This window comes from Tetrao urogallus (genome assembly GCF_951394365.1).
Source record: "Tetrao urogallus genome assembly, chromosome: 24".
NCBI classification, from domain to species: Eukaryota; Metazoa; Chordata; class Aves; order Galliformes; family Phasianidae; genus Tetrao; species Tetrao urogallus.
In genome coordinates this window covers 1,649,004-1,667,618 of record NC_136837.1, presented here as the reverse complement: position 1 = coordinate 1,667,618, position 18,615 = coordinate 1,649,004, and the positions used below count along the sequence as shown (strand labels likewise).

General features: G+C 44.8%; 1 protein-coding gene across 1 annotated transcript; it reads right to left on the bottom strand.

Moving 5' to 3' along the window:
• Positions 1 to 114: 114 nt before the first annotated feature.
• Positions 115 to 17,874, bottom strand: DENND2C (DENN domain containing 2C; the record flags this gene model as incomplete). Its single annotated transcript, XM_079546264.1, has 19 exons — positions 115 to 146; positions 607 to 693; positions 942 to 1,181; positions 1,988 to 2,093; positions 3,046 to 3,087; positions 3,436 to 3,613; positions 4,010 to 4,158; positions 4,527 to 4,667; positions 5,465 to 5,542; positions 5,909 to 5,978; positions 6,318 to 6,427; positions 7,182 to 7,369; positions 7,883 to 7,927; positions 8,633 to 8,729; positions 11,448 to 11,615; positions 12,008 to 12,120; positions 12,691 to 12,839; positions 13,805 to 14,754; positions 17,851 to 17,874. 19 exons carry the CDS (start codon positions 17,872 to 17,874, stop codon positions 115 to 117), a joined length of 2,967 nt encoding a protein of 988 aa, XP_079402390.1.
• Between the last annotated feature and the right edge of the window lie 741 nt (positions 17,875 to 18,615).

Sequence of the window (18,615 nt, the reverse complement as noted above, 5' to 3'; positions counted from 1 at the left end):
CTGCTTGTTATGGCGGCCCGGCGTGGCCGCCTCAGCTGTGAGGCCGGCTCCGGGCAGGGGTTGGTTCTCCACCCGCCTCCTCGCTGCTCTCTGCCGTTCTACGGCAGCGCACGTTCATTTCTTCTGGAGAAATTTCATCTTACTTCCTAGAGGGAAACAAAACAAAACAACACGTCAGGATTTGGAGATGCATCTTGGTCGGCGGGCCAAGGAGCTCCTGAGGGCAGAAACCCACACAGAAGGACTTCTGTCCTGTGTTGCACGTACTGCCAAGGCCAAAATTGCCAAGTTTGGACAACTTTGGGATTAGACCACTTCCGCACATTTTATCCAAAGTCAAAACTTTTATTTAAAATAAATACCTTACAGTCATATCAAGAAATGGCCTGGGTTGAAAAGGACCACAACGCTCATCCAGTTCCAACCCCCTGCTGTGTGCAGGTCACCAACCAGCAGCCCAGGCTGCCCAGAGCCACATCCAGCCTGGCCTTGAATGCCTGCAGCGATGGGGCATCCACAGCCTCCTTGGGCGAGGCAAAGGAAAGCAGCACGTGTACACAAGGCAAAATATAGGGGGGAAATAAAATAAAAAAGCTGTCTCCTTACCAAGAGTGCGAAGGATTCTGTTCATCCCAGTCGGCTCAGTCTCTGGAATGCTCTCCAGATACTCCAAGGCACGGACCTCAAAAAGACCTACAGAGAGAAAGCAGCACGGAGCTGGGTGAGATCCTCCACCTCAGGCATCAACATCGTTGTGTGCAGGACCAAAGCCAGGAGTGAGACAAAGGCATCCTTTGCTTAATGAGATTAACTTTACTGAACACCTAGAAGGCCACAGAGCTATTACATGTGCCAACAGGAAAACTTGCTGGGGCAAAAGGCTTTGTAAGAGTTAAAGATATGTGATGTGGAAGTGAGTTTGTAAAACAAGAAAGCCTCACCTTTGACAGCACTCTTACTTAGCTCTCGATCCTGTATGAACCCTGCAAACATCTGCGTCTCCATGAAAAAGTGCAGGAAATGGCGCACATTGCGTGACGTGTGGGATTTACGGAATGGTTCCCGCTGGAACACTCGCTCTCCTTTCTCTGTAACGTTCATGTGCAGGGAATAGTGACCAACAATCTCCACAAAGAAGTGCACAAAAGCTTCGGAGACCAGGGAGTTTAAAGGCATGTCACCTGTGAAGAAGATAGCAGAGGAGAAATGTCCAAAGTGACTCACATTAGAGGGACACTCCTCTTCTAAAAGAAGAGCAACAGATGCTTTTTCGGCTGGCTTTCTCAGACTATGAAATTTCATATGGGTATTCAATACCAGAGGAGACTTGGCTCAAGTGTTTAGACTCCTCGCCCATGACAGCTTTCTGCTGAGACAGGTTCCATTTTGAAGCTTTTCCAGCAGTGAAAGCATTCAGAATTTCTTTTCACCCAGTAAAAAACTAATAAGCAGTAAGTTCATAATAGTCTAATTCTTTTAAAGAGTGAGGCAAATCACAGAACACAAACCTAGTGGAAAATTTTCTTATGCTGATGACCATGGAATCACAATTTGTCAATGGCATTCTCTCAGGCAATTCAATATTTTCTAAAATTCTCAGATTAATTTGTCTGAAAGATTGTGCATCAAGACCAGCAACTTTGAAAATGATGTCAAATTATCCTCTGAAGTACAGAGAATTTACTCTATTCTCCATTTCAGAAAAACTTCCTCTCCACCGCTTCAGGAAAATTACAGAAAACTCAAAGCGTGGAAACTGATACACTTGGCCTAAGTAACACCAGAGTTTTCCACACACTGACTGTGAAAAGAGGAACAATTATTAGGACAGCAGATTTCTAATACATTCACATGAAATATGTTATCAGTAAGATCACAGGAAAATAGCTTTATAAAATGTTACTCTGTAAAGCTTATTTCCATTTGCACACTTCTGTGGCAGCAACTTGGTAACTGAAGAGGCCTGCTGACTTTTCTACAGATATACCTTGTGTGCAGTTCTGCTCGTGTGACAAGATTTCATTTCGCTCCTCCAAAATCTGGACAAGTGCAGCCTGGAGCTTACGAGGCAGGATTTCTTCTTCATCCGATACCTAAGCAGAAAAGTGATCACGAAAGCTTTTTTGTGTTACATCTATTCAACAGAAACTTCTCTGATAAGAAATACTCTTAACACGCCTAGAACAATTAGAGAGAAGTTACTCTGATGGGTTGCATTCTGGTGGAGGCAATATATTTGTCTTGTTGCCACAGAAATGAAAAACACTTGCCCAATGCCTTCTCTCTACAACTAGAATCAATGCATACATTAACACAAAACAACGTATATCAAATCCACTACACAGACTCAGGCTTATCAGAGCAGTGATAAAACACATTAGAACAACAATAGTCTGTTGAGAAAATATGACAAATGTCACTAAATGACATTTTAGTGAGAAAACAATTCTTTAATACCTTTCTCCACTTGCAGGCTGCAATGCAAAATAGAACAGTAAGGCAAGGGAAAAGAGATGCAAATATCCTCCTGAACTAGTAACACTCCACTAAGTTCATAGTGACTTGTCTGGTGATGTAGAAGGCTTTTTCAGCACATTTAGTAAAGTTTGGGGCCAGCAGAGAATCACATGTGAACTGTGACAATTTCTCTCAGACTACCACTCCTGGGAAAACAAACAAACAAACCCTAGCTAGATGAGAGAGGGGAAAATCATGTAGAGAATAAGTCCAGAAAGACAGCCAGAATGCAACAAAGAATCCTAGTGGTCCACTTCACATGCTGAACCAAGATCCTCTTTTTAAATCCGGCTCAGCAGCATGCCTGGCTTACAGCGCTCTGTGCTGTTGTTCCTGCAGCCTCAGCCTTTCAACAAGTCTGTTCCCTTCTCTAGTGATAAAAAAGGAATGCAAGATATTTCTTCAGCCACTGGAGTCTACAGATGAAAACAAGTCTTAACTGATTTCTTGCTCACATTTGTGGATCCTATTCTTGGCATATAACACCACCAAGAGTAACCAGGGCTGTAATTTCACTCTTTCACTCACCTCTTGCAAAAACTTGTCAGCACAAAGATCAACAATCAGAACCTAGGGAAAGACAGACAAAAAATATTAGCTCTTGTAACTATGTATGTTGCCATGAAGAAGGAAAAAAACAGTAACTTTTTCAAATATATATATATAACTTTTCTTTTGTCCCCAGTTTTAGGGGATGTCACACACAAGTTTTGCATGACTTCAGCCTGTCTATAAGAACAGTCAATATTATTAATCTTTGATAGCAAAGGAATGTGCTGGCATGTATCTTGCAAGTTAAAAACTGTCTCAGAAAGGTTTAAGACGTTACATTAAGACAGAATCCACAGAGATTCTTTCAAAGAAGTCAGCCTAATTCCACTGTAATTGTCCCTCCACAGTGTTTTGCCCAGTTCTCACCTCTTCTACAGGCAGGTCTTGGAGCTGTGGTAATGAGCAGGAGAGAATGCCAATTAAGAATGGAGTCGGAGAGCACACAATATCAATCATAGAAGTTGGTAGCACTGGTATGTACGTGTGTTGCCAAGTGAAGGGATAAAGTATTGCAACTGCAGCATGGCCACATTTAGACAGGGTGCTAAAAAGTAAGGGAAGCACAGAAGGGATTGTCAGTGTCTCTTTCAGTGTTCTGCTACAGACATAGGTTAGAAATGCTCTGAGGAAATGTAATTTATGTATGCTGCTTGTGCATCAGAAGAAGCCCCGTGCAACCATTTATGAAGTCAGTTATGGGGAGCTAGGAATAGCATCAGCCCAGAGTAAAGAGGTAAAGGAAACATTCCCTTGTCTCCTCTTGGGTAAGCAGTGCACTCCAAATGTTAAGCATGCAAAAGTTTTGTGGAGAACCTGCCAAAAGCTTTTAAATCTAATTATTTACAGAAAGTTAGACAAGCTCACACATGAAACAGGCCCAAATACAAGAGAAAAAGCAACATGCCTCAGAAAGAACTGGTCACTCAGACTCATTCTTTACCTTAAATTGTCAGCAACAAAGATCACTCTCCTTTCCAGCAGGAGAGAGGCAAAGACCCGTATCATGTGAGAGACACTTAGGCACCTGAACAGGCATTCGAAATCAACGTGTTCAAGTCGAGAATCCGACGGACGGCAGAGTTTCATAACCTGGGAACAGCAGAGATGCAGAGTGCTGGATGGAATAGCCAGATCACAGCATTAGGCTGGATGAGGGAGGACCTGACTGAAAAGCAGAAGTGTTGGATCCTCACAGGTTGAACCCACATCACCTGGACGGACAGTTCAGAGCATCTCAAAGGACTCTCAACCTGCTCTTCCTTTAAAAAAAGCAACGAATCACTTCTATTGTGCAGTTCAACGGGAAGCCGGTTTCTCCGACAACCTCTAGTCAGTTTGGAAATTACCATCAGATCAATGATTTACAGACAGCATCACCCTACAGTGCAGTTTGCAAAACGCCACTTTGCCCCACAGACACCAGTCAACACAGGAAAACCAGTCCTGAATTCAGTTACCTCATTTCCTGCTCCTGGCAGGAAGCTCTTCACAGTAATAGTGCGTCCGGGAGCAGGGAAAGGCGCCTCCATTACACTACGCATAAATGGGTGGACGAGGGCTGGGGACATCTCTCGCCTTTTCTCCACTTCATCTAAAATCTGCAAACAAATCAGACTTTGATTCACTGCATGCTAGTTAGCCCAAAGAAATACAAGCCTATGTTATGTCCCATTCCATAGCTACACGTGAGGGGTCCAACACAGACTCACAGCCCTCCTTCCTCCTTGCTCTGGGGTTCTTGTGTAACCTCTCGAATGTCCGAACAAGCAAATGGTAATACGTAACTGTAAGTAAACTCTCCATTCTCAATTCCATACTGCTTCTACTAGAAGGAAATCTCTTATGTGTTGTAATCAGATACTCTAGTTAGATGGGGAAGAAGGGCAACATCTCATCCAAATCATCTTTCTGAAACACTGTTCTAGTAACTCACTGGTCCAATTATTAGAAATCATCACAAATTCACCCCTGTACTCTTCTGCAGGAACTGCTCTGTATCTGCAAGAGCTTCCTCTAGTGTTTAGTTCCTTATCTATTCTCCTTAGTGCTAGGAGAAACAAGCTGAGATCTTTCCCTCATTACCCTCTTGCCCACAAAATAAATGATTTTTCATTTCAAAGTCATGAAAGAAGAGGACAAAGGGACGCTATTAATATTAAGAAGTGTTAGGAGCCACTTCCTGACAATAATTTGCTGAATTTTCTGTATAGCAGCTGACAAGTCCCAGCCCTAGTATAATTATTTGCCCGTCAAGTACAAAAGTGGCAAGGAAGCACTACACTGATGGACTACAACTGCTAAGAAAATTCTAGACTGGAGAAACGCATCCAGTTACTTCTTGGTGCTTGCTGGTTGTCAGACCCATATCACAGATGAATACAGTTTCTCATCTCACCTTGGAGAAGAGGTTGAAGCAGCCCAGGCGGCTGACGATGCAGTACACCTCAGGAAGGCGCTTCCCTTTCCCTTCTGGCTGAAAAGCAACAGGACCAGTTACGCTGAGAGCATGGATGTGAAAAACAAACTAACACACACAGTGTAGTTGATGCACAGTATTCCTTCTGCTGCAGTACCCTCGACACTTCTGCCTTGTGGGATTCCTGAGGAATAACCGGCTCCAGGAGCTTTCACACCCAGAATTCACTTTACTGTATTGCTGGGCATTGTTACGCTCCTTCCCTTATGCAATTAAATGACTGGTAAACTCAGCAGCAGCAGCAGCAGCAGCAGCCCAGGAGCTGCCTAACCCACATGGGAAATTACTGCTGATTCATATTCTGCATTTGATTGTGCATTTACAGTGCTTTCTTTACACTCCACCCAATACACAGATGCTTACCAGGAGCTTCTTGCAGTATCCAAACCAGCGGCTGCCATCCTCGCCCGTCAACACAAAAGAAAATGTTTCACTGGGAAACCAAAGAAGAGTCAGGAGTTAAATTCACCATACAGTTCAGACAAGATTGACTAAGTAAAACGTGCTCCATCCAGACTATAAGGTATCCTTCTGATCATGCCAAAGACCCCTTCTGTAATGAGTAGCCAAACAAAAAACTCATAATAAAGATGATCAGATGCAGTACCTCTGAGCCCACCTCCATATCTCACCTTCCCCCTTCACAGGGCTTAGAGATTCAGCCTTTCCCATTTTTCCTTGCTTTGGTTGCAGTTCCTCAGGTCCAGGAAAATTCTACATATCTAAGGCTTCAGACCCACCTCAGACCCATCTGTATATAGCAAGTCTTTACCTTTTAAGGTCTGATGCAGGAAACCAGTCTTTGGGATCTGGAAAGCAGAATTTGGGAATGACCTTTAGCCTCTCTTCAGTATCCTTTGACTGTCTGAAGCGATGTTCAGGCTGGAGAGGTAACATATATTTAAAGTCACTGAAGTGTGGTGCACAGCTTCAGCATTTAAAACAAAAGGGGACAGTATCTTCTTGATTATTCGAAGTGCTGAATCACCTGATAGTTAATCTACAAGTATGGGAGAAAGCATTCTCACTAAAACAGATTCCCAGTTCCCTCTTGCAACTTAGCTGCTAACTGGACCTTTTTAAAATTACCCAGCTGGCTGCGGTAGGAACTGAGTAAGATTCAGAGCCATGGCCAAATTCACAGGAGAATGAAGCACCCAAACAACTGTTGTGCCATTAGGCAGCTTGCCTCACTTCTACTCCTAGGAGATCTGAAGACAGGAAAATTCTCAATTCTTAGGAAGTGCCCAGAAGAGGCAAAAGGGAGGTTTTCAAATGATAGAGATTTCACTTCAGTATGAAACATCCCTGAGAAGAGCAAAGTTCATTCCGTACAGCTGATATTTTAAGGACTGTATTTTCAGTCAGCACATACATGCAATTCTACCCATTAATTAAGACCTTGCTCTCTTTCTGGCTACAGTCCCTTATTAATTTTGTGAATCCAAAACATGTACATGTCAAACACAATGAAGGTATTTGCACACAAATCCTTATGCTGCTGGACAATAACCTCCCTTAATGAGCTTAGGATAATACTCATAATAATCAGTGGATTACTTCTGACAGCACAGAAAGAATTCTTAGAAATAAACAGCTGCTGTGTTTTATGCAAATGTTTCCATGCCAGTCTTACCTTGCTGGGAAACTGCTGTATGATTTGTGGTGTGTATTTTATCTCAGATGCCCTTTTCTGTAGTGACACTACCACAAACAGCTCAAACAGCTGCTGCTCCTGGAGCTCTATTAAATCTCTCTCCAATGTTTGGTAGTGTGGGTTCCTCTTGGAGGCTGACTGCACCAGTAGCAGGCCCCTATGTCGACCTGAAGAAAGGGACAAATCCAAAACCAGCCTGTGACTTTTACTGCCAGAAACCTATTAGTTACAGAACAAGAACTGTCATCACTTTCATTAAGGGAAAGAGGGGTCGGTGCATCTGACTAATGCCACAGAACTGCTGCATGCTATGGGCTTTGGGCTCCTGGGTCCATTTGTCAAGTTCAGAGCAGTTCCAGATAAAGGAGCAATTGCCCTGCAGCAACTCTGCAAATCTCTTTGCTTGATAACTAGCATTCTCCTGCCATGTCTTCCATACATCCCAGAGCAACACTGCTAGTTGCTAGCAGATTGTTGGCTTTAAACCTGAAGGATTCAAGAGAAGTGGGTGAAACAGAAGTTGATTTGTCACTGCAACAGCTCCCAGCCTTGGCCACACTAACCCTCAGATGCTCCCTTTCTCTGTCTCGGCAGAAGCCACAACTTGTCAGCATGGCCATCCCACCAGAATCTTTTGTGTTGTGCTGTGGGGATAGGACCAGCCCTTATGATTCACTCACTTTTTGGCTGGTTTTCCGTATCACTTTCATTTCCACTGGTTTCACCTGAAACACACACAGTTTTCACTTATTAGCCATGCAGAAGGAAGATGGGCAACACCCTAACCTGGGAAAGACAGAGAACTTTAGACTCATCAGATCAACATCACTCAGGTCTGCTCATCTATCCTGCTCAAGGCACCAGCAAAGAACAACCACTACTGGCAAATGTGCTACAACAGTAAATTCCAGGAAGTAGAGCTTATTAAGATCCCTGTTTCCAGGATGCAGATCAGAGGCAAAGAGCAACCAAGTGGTTATTTGAAGATGCTGTAAAAGTTAACAGAATATACTATGAATTGCTGGACAGAATATACTATAAATACAGATTGTACCACTGCTTGTAGTTTTTAAGTACACAAGAATATCAGTGTAGAGGCACAGAAAAGTAGAGCAGTCACAGAGAGTTCTAGTGCCAAGTGGTTTTGTTCTGTTTCTTTGAAAAAGCACTTGGAATCATTACTCCAGCTCTTCAGGTTCAGACTACAGGGGAATCTTCCACCTGTTCCAGTGTTAAATTTGTGCAAGTCAAGTGTTCCCAGTCCTACTGGTGCTGAAAGTCCAACAATTCCAGTTGCAAGACACGGGGCTCAGCACTGTTAAGTCAGCCCAGAATGAGCTGCAGGAAGTCTAAGAGTACCCCAGCACATACAGAAATTGTGCCACTCAACAATTCTGTATCAAACAGAACAGTGCTGGAGAGCTCTGTACCTTTTGTTGGAGGCATTTCCTTCCCAGCAGGACTGAGCAACTTCACCCTTTTCTTCCCACGCTTAGAAACAAAGATCTCCTGTATTTTTAGTACCATCTGAAATCCAAAGCAGAACCAGAGATTAGTAAGGGGGTCCAGAGAACGGACCAACGGACTAGAGCCCAACATCTGTCATCTGGGACTACAATACTTGGGAAAAGTTGCTGAATCCCTGCCAGGGCCCCTGGCTCAGAGACTGCTTGCTAGAATACTTTTAGCAGTTAACTGAGTAACGAATGGGCATAGTTTCTGCTGCACAATTACCATTAGCACAGCCTGAAGTTGACACTAAACCATGTATACATTCTGGAAGTTATATTTTGCTTATAAGATAGACAGCAGAAGTGGCAAACTGGCTGGCATCAGATCTCAGTCTTCTATTGCAAAGGCCCTTGCAAGAATATCTTATAAACCCTCCAGCTCGAAAGCCTCTGAACTCCACAAGCTCTCAAGTACCCAGATTCTTTCTAAGTCCAATGAGAAGTAGAACTCCCCCCAGTGTAGTTCACTTTTTATGCTTAGTTTTGGTGGTTTCTGTTGTTGTTAACTGTCAAATAGCTAGAGTAAGTTCTCCAAAACACAGGTTGAGCACAGAGCAAGGCTGCACTAAGTCCTTGTCCCAGGGCAAATTGCCAAAATTAACAGATTAAGTACTTTCATTTTGCACAGGTAATAAAAGACAATGGAACTGAAGTGGTCTATGCTGCAGGCAAACACAGACTCAGTCTGCTGGAAGAAAAACTTTGGAAAACAGCACAGTTCAAAGCAGACTACAGACCTAGAAGAAGTGTCAGCGTTTGGCACTCCATGTCAGCACTGCTAACCTTCACTGGTCACAGATGCCTTAAAACCAAACTCATAAAGCTTTCTGTTACTCCTGTCATAGGCCTCTCTGCACTGTTACCCTCATCTGCCAGGTATACAGTGCTGCAGGCAGCTCCTTGATTCTGCACGTCAGAGACTGCTATCACTTCACTGTGAAGGATTTACTTTAAATGCAAACAGCAGATCAAGTTCATTCTTGTCTCCAGTTAAGAATTCATTAAATGCTCCTACTGGATGTAGCAGGGTGTGCCCAGCCATTTGTCACCACAAAAACTGCATAAAAAGGAAGATACTCAGAGAGAGAACCTGTTTTTCAGCTCAAGCCTTTATCCCCAGTTCAGCAAACTATAATTAGCTCTTCTCCTTTTCAAATGTCCTCACACATGTTGTCTCCTGGTGTTCTGCTTTAGACTCATACGTCCTAAAAATGAGGCTGAAAGGAAGAAAACAGACCTCAGGAGGTGGTGCTTCCCTTGCAAAATCTGCCTTCTTTTCCCTCTACCATCCAGCATTATTGAGAAGTTTTCAATTTCTGTTCTCATTTTTGCACAGTTGAGTCACCAGTGGAAGATAACTGGGTGTGTTTAAGGCTTCTTATGTGCTTCTTGAGCAATAACGTTTTTTCTTCTTAGACTAAAATCCTTTTCTCAATCTCTTGAGTAATCTTGGCTCAGTTCCCTAGGAGCAGTGTGCTTCCTGCATGAAAATTATTACCAGATTTTTGGAGTAGGTTTGCTTTAGGAAACATTACACTTTCCTCCTCCAAAAGAAAGATATCCTCCACAGCATTTTTACAATCTTTCCAGTATCAACAATTTTCCAAGCCTGTACTTTGTTTAAAAAAAACAAAAACAAAAACAAAGCACATTCAAATGTTCCTTGATATTCCAAAACACTTAACGTGTGAAAAGCATTTTGCAGATGTCCAATTATACTTCACAGGCCTCTGCAAATTGTTCAAATTGAGCACATGTTCTGAAGAAATAATGATCTGCAGAAGTTAATGATTTTATCATGGCAAAAGCAAGTTGTTGTCAACACTACAACTGGAATTGGAGTCCTGCACACCATGTGCCACACATACAGCACACAGTGGTAGCTGCAGCTGTCCTTCTACAGCACATGCTTCAAAGTGTTAACTAATGCCAGCATTTAGAAAGTTTCCAAGCACATCAAATGAGAATCAGAATGAATCCTGTAGTGCAAAACTGAATTACAGGCCTCTCTCGCTAATCAGAAGTGTATCAGTATTTTGCACACAGGCAGAAAGGGACAACCAGAAGCAGCAAAGGGGAGAACTGTAGGAAGGCTATGGGAAATGGGCTTATCCCAGTGAGGTGCTGCTCACCTTTGGAATATGGCAACAGCTGCAAAAGCGTGTTCCCAAAGTCAAGAACCACAAGCCAGAATGTCAAGTAAGCAAGTGCCCAGCCTTCTCACAGCCCCATGCTGTCAGCCATTAACAGCTCAGTCCCTGCAGTGAGAACACAGGGTTCAGCCTAAGAAGCCCCCAGGAGAAACGTATGCACAAACAGAATAGTACAGGGATGACTCCTCAGCTTACAAAGAGCTTCCTTGCTTTCCTGCATTGCATTCAGTATAAAACATCAACATACTTCGTGGAAAGAGGCTTTGCTGACTAGGAACACTAGGAACAGCTGGTATCCACAGATAGAACTGGTATCCATTTGACCTATTGCCCCATTTGCAGATTATTCATCAGCAAAACTACTACTGGCCCACCCAGAACTGGCTCTCTGTTCTTCCATTTCCCAATACCTGCCCTACTCCTTGGAGGAAAATGGTTCAAGAGAAGCATTTGTCCACACAAACAGCAGTGCTAAGCAACATTTACCTGCCAGACACATGAAGCACTTAGAGGTGCTGGACAAAGAAGCAAGGATTTGAAATACCATGCAAGAAGAAATGTTTCAATGTTTTAAATCTCACCCAGGGCAAGTTCTTTCTCCTGCTAGTAGCCTCTACTGCTCGGAACAGCTTCCAGTCGGTCAGTGTGACAGGCAAGGTCGTGTCCTTCACAATTTTCCCTTGCAAACTTGTCAGGGAAGGCTTTAACTCAAAAGTCTTGCGACTGAGGAAGGAAGGTTTTGGAGGAAGCTAGAAAATAGAATCAGAAGGGATGGCTAAGCATGGGATAAAGCTTTGGTCCAAGTTCAGAGGTAAAAAAGTCAGATTATGATTGATAGATTTCCTGCAACTTCCTGCACTCCAAAGCTTTCTCTCCCACCCCCATCCTGTGATTCAAGTAATACATTCAAGTATCACATCGAAGCACTCTTGATTCTATTCTTCCTTAATAGTTTTATGAACAGTCATTGCCACGGCTGTTTATTACCACTTATATTCATAACGAGCAATAAAAATAAAAGGAAAATAAAAGGAAAAACCGTGACATAGCACTGCCAAACTAGTGTAGAGGAGGAACACAAAACGGCCCTTGTAAAGATGACTCTTTGTAAACACATGCTGATTGAATCCCCTCACCCTACCTTTGGAGCTCTACTGGTGCTTTGGGAAGGTGGTAATTTCCAGACAGATGGGACCTTCCATAGGGGTAAAGGCAGCACTCTGATATCTTCATAGGGGTTCTCTTTTTCAGGACCTGGAAGAAGCATTGAATGGGGATTTACAGAAGAAACTAAACTTCTGAATGCTTGCAAGGCAAATAAGCAAGGAAAGTCTGTGCAGTTGTCTGCCAAGGTTGAACAGAGTCTGAAGAGACACCAGTTTAAGGACGGATTAGGCTTCTACCACCTAGAGGTCACTTAATCCATTACCATAAAATTGGCAAGCTACACGGATCAGAAAAGTAGAACATATCTACCACTATGGAGAAAGCAGCTCAACTGCAAAGCAGTTAGTTTGGCCAGTACCCGCACAATATCACTGCAGCACTCAAGCAGGGGATGTGAAGAGCTAATAAAGAAATCAGTTTAGCACAGGTGAATTCTAGCAGCCTCCCATGACATCTGAAACCAGATGCAGACAGCTATCCTGCAGAGTTATTCACAAACAGATAATTATTAATACCAATGAAGAACTCAGATGGGGAAGACCATAAAAACCACAGAACTGGTCAGGTCCTCAATGCATTCTCATCTTCATTCTTCTCTCCCCAGCAGTTAAGCTACCCCTAAACAACAGGAGTGTACCCCCAAGAACAGGCACATACAGATAATGTCCTCATAGATGTTGTCTTCTGACTGTGTGTAGATGAGCCTGGCTCCTGCAGTGCCATCTGCTTCTTCTTGAAGTTTACGGGACCTGGTGGCAGACACCCAGTTGCGGAAGCCCTGAATGTCCTCAAACTCAAAGGATTTCCTAGAGGAAAACCAGCATAACATCATCTAAAGACAACATCATGTACAAAGGCCATTGAGTTGTACTACCCAGCTCACACGGACTCTGATCCCACTTGGGGCCATCACGTACATCGATGCTCCACTCTGGACTCTGCCAATCAAGTCCTGCTCACTTACTCTGGAATGTTTTTAAATTTAAAAAATGGAGTTTGAGGCTCCATGGCTAAGCACACCACAAGCAAGCAAGGTAAATCCCATCCCATCTTGTCACAGCTTTTGCAGACTAAGTACTTACAGCAGTACTCTGAATTAAGCAGTTTTCTACAGGACCTCTCCTCTACTGTTCTTGCTAAAGGAACCTTTGGGAGTTGGCGTTTTCATATATTTGGCCTCCAACCCAAAATAATGACATAGAGCTCACAAAGGAGCTGACTGCGATTTAACCCATCATCACAAAACTTACGGGGTTTGCTGCACACCTTGCCACTGTGAAAAAAGGATTTAGGAGTCCAAGTCACATCTCCATTCATTGTGTTTACACTCATCTCTAGCACAGCTGCTAGAGGGGCACCTGACAGCCTCCAACTCCAAGACAATAAATAACAATTCTCCAACAGAACAATTTTTCATTCAGAGGAAAATTTGAACATTTAGCAGCAGTACTGCCACAAGAGAAGGCTACTCTGTAATCTACAAGTTGCAACTGAGAACAAGCTCTCCCTGGGGTCAGCAAATTGTCACTCATGTTTCAAAGTGTGGGATTGATAAATGTTTGGGGCTTTGAGCATTTAAAAGATTATCAGCAGCAAAAGCAATGTGTACAGAATGTTAGAAAGGTGGTACTTTCATCCAGAAATATTGTCTCCTCATCAACAGTAATGATCATCATCTCCACAAGGACATCATGGCAAGCAAGCTGTTTAGACCCATGCAGAATCTGATTTAATGGAATGAGTTTCATAGACGACAGATGAATCAACATACCTCTGGATTCTTCCTCGGATCCTTCTGCTGACTGTTCTCTTCTCCAGATTGTTAGAAAACGAAACCAGATCTCCTCCACGTTTCTTTTCCAGGGGAGCTTCCTTGGTAGCACTGGCATCGCTGCAGCTGCTGGCACAGTTTTCTGCAAGATAGCGGAAAGTCCTACGGGGTTTGGGTGGCGGGACTACAGCCAACTTCTTCTCTTGCTCCACAGCCTCCAAGTAAGAGTTTTTCACATTCCTCTCTGCCCCGCAGAACAATTCCACTCCTTCGGCCTTCCGTTCTCTTTCTGTGAAGCCACAATTCCCCCACTTCTTCTGAAGGTCCACAGGAACTGGCAGGGCTGTGCTAGGGTCTACTTTCCTCCAAAGCCCTTGCAAAGTGTAGAAGTTGCCTGGGGGCAATGCCTCCCCTGGGTCTGGGAAACCTGCTTGCCATTTTCCATTCTCCTTGGCCTGGGGAGCATGGCTGCACGCACAGGACTTGAGGTCACCACAGTCAGCAGTTTGCAAGCAACTCCTTGCATTTTCCCTGAAGTCCAAACCCAAGTTCTTTGGATCTTTAGACCCAGCCTTTCTGCCCTTCTCTGTATCTTCAGGCTTCACTTTGGACAGAACATCGCAGCCTGGATCATATTTTACTCCAAAATCATTCAACTGCTGTTTCTCCTTGCTGGAGCACCCTTGTGTTCTCCCTTCCCACTGGGAGATCTTCTGTTTGATGTTGCGGCAGTGGCTCCGAGAGAGGGTCTGCACAGCAGAGCGGGAGAAGCTACTGTCACCTGTCTCTGTTGGGTGCATGGCAAGTGCCAACGTGCTTACAAACACCCCATCTCCAGTTTTGCCCAGTTTCACCTGTGTCTTGCATGCATCAAGCTGGCATGAGACTCCAAAGCATCCAGGGGCATCCAAGAGCCCCTGAGTCCTGCAAGAACTGCCTCCTAGTGCAACCTGAGGACAGAAAAAAAGAGAACCATCAGCTGCATTCCAACCATACACAACACCAGGAGTTTCCAGCTGTACTTTGGCAACTGCTGAAGAACATTCCTCCCCAAACCACACATTCAAGACTGCCTTTCTTAGTGCACTCTTCACAAAGCCTGCTGCTGCTGAATATATCTGGGAGGGCTAACAAAAGGAACTAGAGGTCTCACTGGGTTAAAAAAACAAATAAAACACTGCAACGGGAATCAAACGCTGCCAGGGATCCCCAAGGCCCAAACTCGAGGAAATTATTTGGTGGCACAGGAACACAACACCATGTCCTGTCTGCAGCAGAACTCCCAACCAGCTCCTCTGCAGCATACTTGTACTGATGCAGGCCAAACAGGAGCATTCTGTTTCTCTGATGCTCAGCACTGCTCAAAGCACCTCAGGCAGCCCACAGTGCTGCTGCAGCAGCACATCTCCGCTGGAGCTCTCTAACACTGCAAGATACAAGACACCATGCCAGCTCTATTGACAGACAACCACATCTACCTCTCCAGCGTCAGCAGTAGCAGGACGGCTGCTGCTTCACACAGGCAGATTTGCATGGCTGTGTTGACTGGAGAAGAGCTCAACAGCACAAGTGAAAACTTGTTTGATGTTCTGCGTGTCAATACCTGATCTAACTTTGCCAGCAGAGAAACTGGAGGGCAGTGGCAGGCAGTTGGGGGAATTTTTAGGAAGAAAAACAACAGGAGTCAAAAAGCAGAGAAAACTGGTGAATCGGGAAAAAGAGAGCTGTATTTAGATCAGCAGAGAAGGAACACCAAAGAAATGACGTGATTTCTCCAGCAGAGTCCCGCAGTGAGAAAGGCAAGTGAAACTGCCACCTTACCACTAGGGAGAAGAGGGTTTGCTGCAGAGATCCAGCACCAACAAATCTGTCACACAGCTCCAGCTGGCCTTCCACACTTTGTACCAAAGCAGTGTTGCTTGCTGTGGCAAAAAGGTCACTGCTGCCTGTCTTCAGAGAGAACAACATAGGTTCCTGAAGACAAGCATTTTTTATCATATTGTCCCAGACAGTTGCAAATAATCCTCCCAATTATCACTGAGAGAGTTTTAAACTAGAAGAGGGGAGATTTAGGTTAGATGTGAGGAGGAAATTTCTTAACTCAGAGGGCGGTGAGACCCTGCCACAGGCTGGCCGGAGAAGCTGGAGGTGCCCCGTACCTGGAGGAGCTCAAGGCCAGGCTGGATGAGGCCCTGAGCAGCACGAGCTGGTGGAAGGGAATTGGCCCGTGATGGAGTGGGGCTTGGGGGGCTCTGGGATCCCTTCCAACTCAACCATTCTGTGGTTCTATGATTAATGAATGGGCTAAATTTAGACTACACGAGTAAGCAACTGAGCTGAAGATATATGCTGCACCATCAGCCCTCTGCCCCCTATCAGCACTCTGCCATACCCTCGATGCGCTCATACTGGCACCCCTCCTGACCATCACCATACCCTGTCTCCAAAGCAGTGCAGGCAAGCTCCTGTGCACACAGCACTGCCAACTGCAGCACAGCACAGAGCAGCACAGCACAGCACACACTCCCTCCTCACCAGCAGCAAGGAGCAGGCAGGGGACCAGCAAACTAACGGGGGCTGTCGATCCCATCACACGGGAGCAGGAAAAGAACAGAACAAGCCTAGGAATTACACACAACTGTTAATAAAACGGAAACCACACCTACAGTCCCATCATTCCTGATTCCTTTGGCCGGGGTACTGCTGTGCTACCACACCCCACGGTGAGACCCTAGGCCAGGCTGCTCCTCTGCTGCTCACAGGCAGCCCCAGGCCTTTGCCCTCTCCTATAAATAGGGCATTGTTTTTAAAACATCCTGAGCCAGAGCAGATCCATCCTTCCTCAATCCCTGTCTGCACAGCCCTGATTAGCAGACAGCAAATCAACTTTCCTCTTCCCTGCACCATTGGAACTACGAGAAAAACAGTGCTCTGGGCTGCTCCTGAGGACCTAAAAGCACAGGCTAGTCAGCATGCACGGTATCCAATGGGAAAAGCCAGACTAGAAGATTTGGGAACAGAGCCACGTTGTTCTGAGTGCAGCAGCAAAGGTCTACCTAATGCAAAGGTCAGTGACATACCTTATCACATACAGGTAGAAACACGTGACTCCTTGTTCATCTTAAATGAAGGCAACAGAACACAAGTTCAAAGCACCTCACTCTCTCCTGCTAAGTGCTGCTCCACCAGCCATGGTGTTGAACTGCCTTCCAAAATAACCCATCCTCCAAGGAGAAGAATGCAGCTCTTCACCTGCACAGGCTTGCCAGGCAGCCGGCTGCTATCAGCATACAGGCATTCAATCTAAACTCATTACACGAACCAGGGCCAGCAGTAAAAGCTGATATTTAGTGAGGAAAGAGGAGTCTGGAGTGGTCTGACCCATGCCTGATAGCACCAGACACAGCCTGAGACAGGCCAGTGCGTAGCTCAGAGAGACACACACCAGGCAGAGCTCACCTGAGCCAGGCAGCCAGCACTCGTACATGAGGGACCACCCCACATTCTTTTCACAGATTAACCTGACTTTCAGTGACTGCTTCTGTCTCCATGCCTCCTTCCAAACGCCTTCAGCAGCACCAATACGCTTTCCAGTACTTCCACAAAAGCCAAATCTATCATCCCTATAGCATTAGTACAGCTGCATAGCGTAGCCAAAAATACCGAATTAATTCACTGGAAGCAACAGCCACAAACAAGTATGGCAGAAACAGCACGCATCTCTCCCCATAAGAGAGACAGCATGGAACTAAGAGGGACAAAACAAGTTTACCCAAAGCAGACAAACGAGGCACATTCACAACACACGACAGGTAGCCCTTAGCCCTCTCCCAATTCTGAAAGCAGAGAGCGTAATAAGCACTTTCTATACAGTTTCAAGGCAGCTCAGTTTCTTGAAAAAAAAAACTGAAGGAAAGAACTGTTGCTGGTACTGTTTAAGAATAAAGCTGAGATCAAGCCCACCCACTGTGGGTCCCTACAACGCCCCTCAACAAATCATGCTGGCAGCTAAATAGCTAAACAAAGACACCAGCACACCACCTTACCTTATCCTGCTGTACAACAGGCATGAGAACAAGCAAATCAACAATCTGGCAAGCCCATGCAGTTCTGAAGCAATCTTTTGCTCCTTTTACGAGCCACGTGGTTCTAAGACACCTAAGAAATGACAGAACTTGCCATTAAGCCTCCTCTGTTGGTAGCCCAATACAAGGCAGCTTCTGGTCTTGGGAAGGCTAGGGAAGCTGTCCTAAAAGGATGAGGGGACAGCCAGTGCAGCAGGAAGGACTCCCAGAGCTTTCAGCTACTCTCATTCTGTTCAGCTCCACAACAGACCTGAACTTTTTCTGAACAAAAATGTGTCATTCAGATGGCTGAATGACATGGGCAGAACCAGACAAGCAGATTTTATATCAAAACAAGTAATGCTTCAGGAATGTGGTGTGCTTAGTCATTTCCATTTCCATCCAAAGCAACTCTGATGATTAACTCATTCAAAGCTTCTGCTTCATGATGTGGAACAGAGTCCCACCTGACCCCATACCTGGCTATAGAACTGATGGCAAAAGTATACGGCAAAAAGGTTAAGTCTGACTTTGTGGGTCCTGCAACTTTTGTAGGGACGAGGAAGATTTGACTCTTAAGGGATGAAATTCCACTTCCTGAGCTCCTCAGACACACTCTGCACTTGCCTTTTCCGTGACCAAACCAGAATCCGCAGCCACAGACATTTTTTGGGACAGCTTACCCAGGTGTCTTTCAGGGTCTCTTTCCTTGCCCATCACACCCTCCCCCAGCAGTTTTTATTGTCT